The following is a 6897-nucleotide window of genomic DNA, read 5'->3' as shown; positions in this document are numbered from 1 at the left end:
TAACATACAAAACGATATTACCAAGGGATGTTACTACCCGATTTCCCCCCGTTGTTATTATGTCAACCACAGACTTGGGGAAAGTGATTTTCCACTTCTGTTTATCATTTTGTTTTTGCTGAGTAATTAAGTCAACTGGGGTAACCCTCCCGCCCCCCTAGTGTTTATTCTCATTTAACTGGAGGAAGAAAATCGAAACAATTCACAGCATCTCAAGTGGGTTTTCCAAAATGCCTCAAAACACTGGACTCTAACCCCTTCGGTGGAAACCACAGGTGAATAAAAGAAAGACACCTTGGAGCACCGTTCCCCTCGCCAGCGCCCAATCCCGAGAGCAGCGCCCCTCGGGGAGCCGAGCGCCTTCCCGGGCCGGCTGACGGGTGGTGGCCCGGGCCGGAGGCGGCTCTGCCAGGCCCCCGGGCCCTAGCCACAGCCGCGCAGCCGGCCAGGCCCGCAAGGCGCGCGCACCGGGGTCAGGTCGAGGACGCGGGCGGGGCCGGGAGGCGGAAGGGCCGGCCCGGGGCGTGTCCACGTGACTGCCCCTCCCGCCGCCCGCCGCCCGCCGCCTGCAGCCCCCCAGCTACCGCCGCCGCCTCCGCCTCTCGGGCTGCAGCTCCCGGCGTGCCCCGCACTCGCCGCTGGCCGCCCGCCCCTCCCTCTCCTCCTACCAGTGCCACAGAGCCGGAGCCGGAGCCGCCGCCGCAGCCACAGCCGCGGACACTATGGTAAGGTGGGCGCGCCGGCCCGGGGGTCTGGGAGCGGGGACGCGTCGAGCAAAAACCCTCGCACGGCCTTGCAGGACCCTGGGAGTGAGGCCGCCATTTTAACCTGCTTTAGGCCTTAAAGGTGGGGGCTCCTGCGCTGCGTCCGGCCCCGCTGCTTTGTCTCCAGCCAGCCGGCCGGCCTACCCGCCCGTCGTCAGGCCAGGCCCTGCCGCTTTTCGGATTCCTGAGGGCGAGGTGGGCGCGCGCGTGGGTCGGGGGTCGGGGCCTAAGTCGGACAGGCGCCTCTGGAGAGGTCGGGATACTGGGAGCGGCGGCCGGCGGCGCGGGGCTCATCCCGCGCACGCCGTGTTTGCGCGGGGCTTCCTTATTTTACTCAGCGCTCGTCTGTAAAATTGGTACGTGCCTCAAAGCCCTTGCTGAAGACTTTCGGTTAAGGGTCTCGGTGCCCTGTAATAAAACCCCTAAGAGGAGTTCAGGAGGTCAGGAAACGCTTTTAAAAATGCTTTCTCGCCGTAAAAAGCTTTTACACTAGCTCCGTTAGTTTTTAAGTGTCGGCGTTTGAGCTGTGAGGCAATTATGTTGTAGCCGTGGGCGGATTGGAGTTCACACTTGATTCTCTTTCCTTATGAGGAAACGGCACTGGCTAGGATGACTTTAAAGAAAAAAAAAATAGTAGAAGCTTTAACTGAAATCCAAAAGTGTTTTTTTAAGGCCTGCAGAGTTGACACAATACAGAAGGTATTTTTGCTGCTGCTCCTGAAGCTCTGACATCACCCAATGAAATAGGAAACATTTCAGGGATGGAACAGCTTGTATTTGTCCCTTTCCCTCTACCTTCCATTTACTTCAACCTCCAAACCCCTTTAAAAAGGATGAATGGGACAGGATGAGTTAGAATCCTTTGGGTGTATCTCATACACTGCTACTTAAAATGTGGCAGATCTGACTGGACTGCTTGTACTGTAGGATGCAATTTTTGGTGTCCAGATTAAAGTGACTCCTCTCTAGGCAAACAGTAATTTTGGTTAAAACCAGAATACTTGTTCTGAATTACTGTTCTTTTTTTTATTTCAGGCTTCTGGAGTTACAGTGAATGATGAAGTCATCAAAGTTTTTAATGATATGAAAGTAAGAAAATCTTCTACACAAGAGGAGATCAAAAAAAGAAAGAAAGCCGTTCTCTTCTGTTTAAGCGATGACAAAAGACAAATAATTGTAGAGGAAGCAAAGCAGATCTTGGTGGGTGACATTGGTGATACTGTAGAGGACCCCTACACATCTTTTGTGAAGTTGCTACCTCTGAATGATTGCCGATATGCTTTGTACGATGCCACATACGAAACAAAAGAGTCTAAGAAAGAAGACCTAGTATTTATATTCTGGTGTGTAAAAACAAAAGAAAAAGTACTTTTAAAATGCAAGGATTGTTATTAACATAGTCAGTTTTGCCTTTGTTATTCTTTTAAGTGGGATTCAACGATTTTTTTTTTTTTTCTGTAGGGCTCCTGAGAGTGCACCTTTAAAAAGCAAGATGATTTATGCTAGCTCTAAAGATGCCATTAAAAAGAAATTTACAGGTACAAACGTTAAAAATTTTGTACAAAGGAATTACTCTTTCTTAATTATAAGATTTAATGCTATCATGTTTTTCCTTTTTAGGTATTAAACATGAATGGCAAGTAAATGGCTTGGATGATATAAAGGACCGTTCAACACTTGGAGAGAAATTGGGAGGCAACGTAGTAGTTTCACTTGAAGGAAAACCCTTATAAAATGCCAGTCAAGTGCCATCTGGATCTTAAGGAGCTTCCATTTCTCCAGCTCAATCAATTGAAATAGTGTTAGGTGTTTTTTGTTTTTGTTTTTGTTTTTTTTCTCTTCCCACTGGGTCCTTCCAATACAGTGAATGAAGGAAATACCATTCATGTAAGCAGCCTATCAGTGATTGCCATTAGACTGTTTAATACTGTTACTTTTATGTAGAACCCAAGGAATGCCTTCCCATCATATTTTAGCCAAAACAACTGGTTATATGCCTCCCTTGCAGCAAGCACTACAATGAAAGTGATTGTCAATGTGAATAGCTTAGAATACTGCAAAGGGTAAGCTGATTGAATGCCTTGAAAGTATTATCCACTGGTCAGATGGTAAACTTTATTCAGTATTATTTATAGTTGCACTTGATTGCAGTTTTGTGAGGCTCGAGCATTCATACACCTCACCTGCCTTGGCAAGCCTATTTTTGTGACATGGCAGCACAGATATAACACTATGCATTGAAAGCACTTTTTTTGTAATGAGTTTAACTCACCCTCCCTCCCCCAAAAGGAATGCCAATTAGGTTTTGTTAACGGTGTCATCGACTTATCCTAGTACCTCAGTATTCATTCCTGTTACCTGCATATCTTAAAAGAAACAGCTGTTAATGCCTTTTTGTTTTCCATTGAGTGTACACTACTGAATAAGTGTAGGAGTTTATGTTTACCATGTAAGTTTTGCAACACTAAAAATATTTTGAATATCAGTCATGATGGCAATTTCTGTATAAAAGAGCCTTAAATGGAACATTGTTTTTGAGATCAAACTCCCTACCCTCACAAAAATGGCCACGTCGCAATAAAAATTGTGGCATATTACAGAACGTTGCCTTGTTTTCCTTGGACATTTTGCAAAATGTTATGTGAAGCAACTTTTAGAGTAAACAGCTATTACTAATCTTTGCACTGGTCATTTAAGAATTTTTTTGTACAACATTCATGCATGATATTTTCCAGTTTGTTGAGTTTAAAAAATATTCTATCCTAAAGCCAACAAATAGAAAATATTGTTACAGAGGGATACTTTTATAAACATTAGTTTATTTATTTCCTTATATGTTAATATGAAGATCAGAAGTTATTTTTTGCACTTTGACATAAATATTCTTCAATACCAGATTTGTTTTCTGGATAAATTAGGGTAGTTATTTTTTAATTCATGTTTACGTTTCTAAGTAACTGAGTAGTAGAAGCAGGAAGCTCTTAACTGCATATTTGGTCATGATGAAAGTAATTTATAAAATGTCCTTCAAAAGTTAATAATACTTCTCGTGTTTAGGACCTTTCATTTCAGCTATTATTTCTTAATACATCTTGCAAATTGGGAAAAAAAAATGATGTAGCAATCTTAAGTATTAGTAGTGAGATTTGGCTGTGGTCCAGACTGCTCTCCTTATAGAGAATTTGATCTGCTCAGTGTGAGCAGTTTGCTGTTAGCCAGAGCTATTTATGGCAAACACATGCTTTTGTATCTTGTCATAGTTATCCACAAATGGCAAAACTGGACTTGATTCTACTGGTATGCAAAACAGGCATGCTAGTAAGCAGTCAATCGTGGCTTAGAACTTAACCCCATAGCTCTGAAGAATGCTCTTATCAGAAAACAGGAAACAAAAATTCTTCCTTTTTTTTTTAACATGTGTTAGTAACTTGAGTACAATTAGGTATTTTCCCATATTATCAGAAGATTTTTAAAGGTGAAAACAAAAGTAGGACTTAAATGTTTAGGCTTCCATTTAAAATTATATGAATGGCTTGGGATCTTTTGCACTGAGCTATCTTATTTCAGGCTTCCAGCTGTCCCTTTGAGTTATCCTGGACATTTTGATGGTTTTTTGGTAAGGCTGAACTCATAAGGAAAGTATGAGAATACTGACATATACCGAACCGTATATGTAACTGATTCTTAGAATTTTCATTATTTTCCTCATTCTTCTAGAAAAATAAGGGACTTTAAATAAGTTACGTAGTACTGTTTGTTTTTATAGCTGACTTACCAACTTTCTTATATGCCTCATATAGTAATAATTTCAGAGATTATTGCTTTAAACTGTGGTACTTTGATTTGTTAGACTGACAGAACTGAGTTCATCTTTGAAATACACCTTTGTGCATAGAGCCAAAAATAATGATAAAATTAATGGTTCACATGTTACTTGAGACTAATTTGGCATTTGAAATGATTTTATTTTACAATCATTTACAATGAAACAATGTTCCAGTTAGCTTTAAAAGGTATACGGTGCTAATTAGTAAAATATTGAGGGCAATATTTTACTGCTAGCTTGCAAAAATTATAAGTGTTTAAAAAAATAAAATGTATGAAAATATATAAAGCTGTTGAGATGTGTTTACTTATACTTCAGAACACTAAAATTTTAAAAACTGATGTTGCAGATCAAAGAGGCACCTTTATCTTTAGTCTTTTTTTAGAGTTTTAGTTGATATACTTTCTCATTTACAGATACCAGTATTCTTTGAAAACTTAGTGTTACAGCAATTTTAACATTTTCGGACAAATGGGAACAGTTGGCATTTGTCCCAAACTGGCTGTCATCAGCTGTTGTTTTCAATCATTATCTAAAATGTGGCTTTTAGTAGATTGAAAGAAAAGCCTCTTACTATGTTTGAGTTTTTCTGATATAGATCCTTTATAGCAGCTAATTTATGGAATCTAGCAAGTGAGTTTTGGGAGAAAATTAAATGCTTCCTTATTAAGGAATAATCTCAGCAATGGTCAATCATAGAAGGGTTGAGAACACCCTTCGTTAGTTTTTCCACTCTGAGAAAATAATCTGGTTCTGCTCTTCATAGGTCCTATTTTTGCTTGTAAATTTAATAATAGTTTGAGATCAAACAAACATGAATATTCATTTTTTGGTGAATATTAAAACAATCAGAGATGTGTAAGCAAGCTCCAACAAATATTGCTTTTCAGACAGTTTGAATTTGTAAATGCTCTGTCTCATCTCAGGCAATAAAGAGATCTGAGGCTTTTCTTTTGCTCTAGAATATCCAAATTGCTTTTTTCCTTTTACAGCTGGGGAGTCATCCCTCTACTTCAATTTCCTATCATAATGCAGTTGGGCAAATTAATCTTTCTGAGCCTCAGTTTCTTAATCATAACATGAGAATGACAATAATCTATCATACCTCATTGTAGAGGATCAAATATGGAAATGTTTTTGGAAAATGCTATTTAAACATAGTAATTTGGTTAAGTAGATAACCATGTTAAAAATAAGATTGTAAGTCTTTGAACCTCTTCATTTTGTAACTATTCCACTTAATCTCATAGTTTAAGGATTAATTAGCTGATATGTAGCCTCTGAATTGATGTTTGTTGACTGCTATTAATCTTTTTAGTGTAGTTTTCTTTTTCACATGTAACCAATCAGTTACTAATTTTTTCTCCCAAATAATTGTGAAGTAAAAAATAAGAGAGGAAGTAAAGTTAGAAATACTGGTTTGGAATACTTGTCATAAATTCATGAGCCATGTTGTTGAAAACCTGTGACTATTTATTATTGATATCGTAAATTTATGTAGTCCTTTGTATTTCCCACAGCACTTGAAATTTATCTAATCACCTTAGGTCCTCTTAACCAGCTAACCATAGTTCCCTGCTACACATGAAGAAACTGAAGTCTGGAGAGGTTAAGGGACAGCAAATCTGATTCCAGTCCAGTATACTTTTCAGTCTGCATTTATGTAACATATAGTGAGTTACTAATTTTCTTTCTCTATTTTTTTTAAGATTTTATTTTTTTAAGTAATTTCTACCTGGAGCTTGAACCCATAGGCTTCAATCCCAACATGGGGCTTGAACCTCTAACCCGGAAATCAAGAGTCGCATGGTCTACTAACTGAGCCAACCAGGCACTCCACAAATTTTCAGGGAAAAAAAAAGGATTATCTGATTCTTTTGAGCAGGACATAATTATTCAGTATGTTTTCAAAGTAACGTCTCAATATTTGAAAAATAAGTCTTGGAATTTTTGTTTCCTAAGGAAACCTATGCTCATAAAATAAGTAATTTCACACTTCAAAGATTTTCTTAGATGTTTCAGTATTGTAAATGTATGGGATTGTGGAAACCATAAGGACTGTATGGACACATTTTCCAGAAAGTTCATACCTCTAATCTTGTTCCAAAAACTTGGATATCTCCCTCCCTTTGTTCCTCAACCCATCTTTCTAAGGAGAGCTAGTACTATGTATTAGAGTGGTTCAGTACTAGAACTTTGGTATCAGACTGCCTGGCTCATTCACATATAGGCCTTTAACACTTACTAATTGAGTGACCTTAGGAAAATCAACCTCTCAGAGCCTTAGTTCATGTATAAGAGGAGGTA

The 6897-nt window shown here is 39.3% G+C and overlaps 1 protein-coding gene across 1 annotated transcript; it reads left to right on the top strand.

The window, feature by feature from the left end:
* The first annotated feature begins 429 nt into the window (after positions 1 to 429).
* On the top strand, positions 430 to 4476 carry CFL2 (cofilin 2). Its single transcript, XM_045450674.1, has 4 exons — positions 430 to 725; positions 1800 to 2107; positions 2226 to 2302; positions 2385 to 4476. The coding sequence occupies exons 1-4, from the start codon at positions 723 to 725 to the stop codon at positions 2495 to 2497; spliced, it is 501 nt and encodes a 166-aa protein (XP_045306630.1). The 5' UTR covers positions 430 to 722; the 3' UTR covers positions 2498 to 4476.
* The last annotated feature ends 2421 nt before the right edge of the window (positions 4477 to 6897 follow it).

Source organism: Leopardus geoffroyi, chromosome B3 (genome assembly GCF_018350155.1).
Source record: "Leopardus geoffroyi isolate Oge1 chromosome B3, O.geoffroyi_Oge1_pat1.0, whole genome shotgun sequence".
Lineage (NCBI taxonomy): Eukaryota > Metazoa > Chordata > Mammalia > Carnivora > Felidae > Leopardus > Leopardus geoffroyi.
Note: the sequence above shows the minus strand (reverse complement) of the source record. Positions and strands in the feature narration are given on the sequence as shown.

Excerpts from the sequence above, each read along its gene's own strand:
- CFL2 (XM_045450674.1), top strand. Across the intron at positions 2,108-2,225 it reads GACCTAGTATTTATATTCTG|GGCTCCTGAGAGTGCACCTT; the intron begins GTGTGTAAAAAC and ends TTTTTTCTGTAG. Across the intron at positions 2,303-2,384 it reads CATTAAAAAGAAATTTACAG|GTATTAAACATGAATGGCAA; the intron begins GTACAAACGTTA and ends TTTCCTTTTTAG.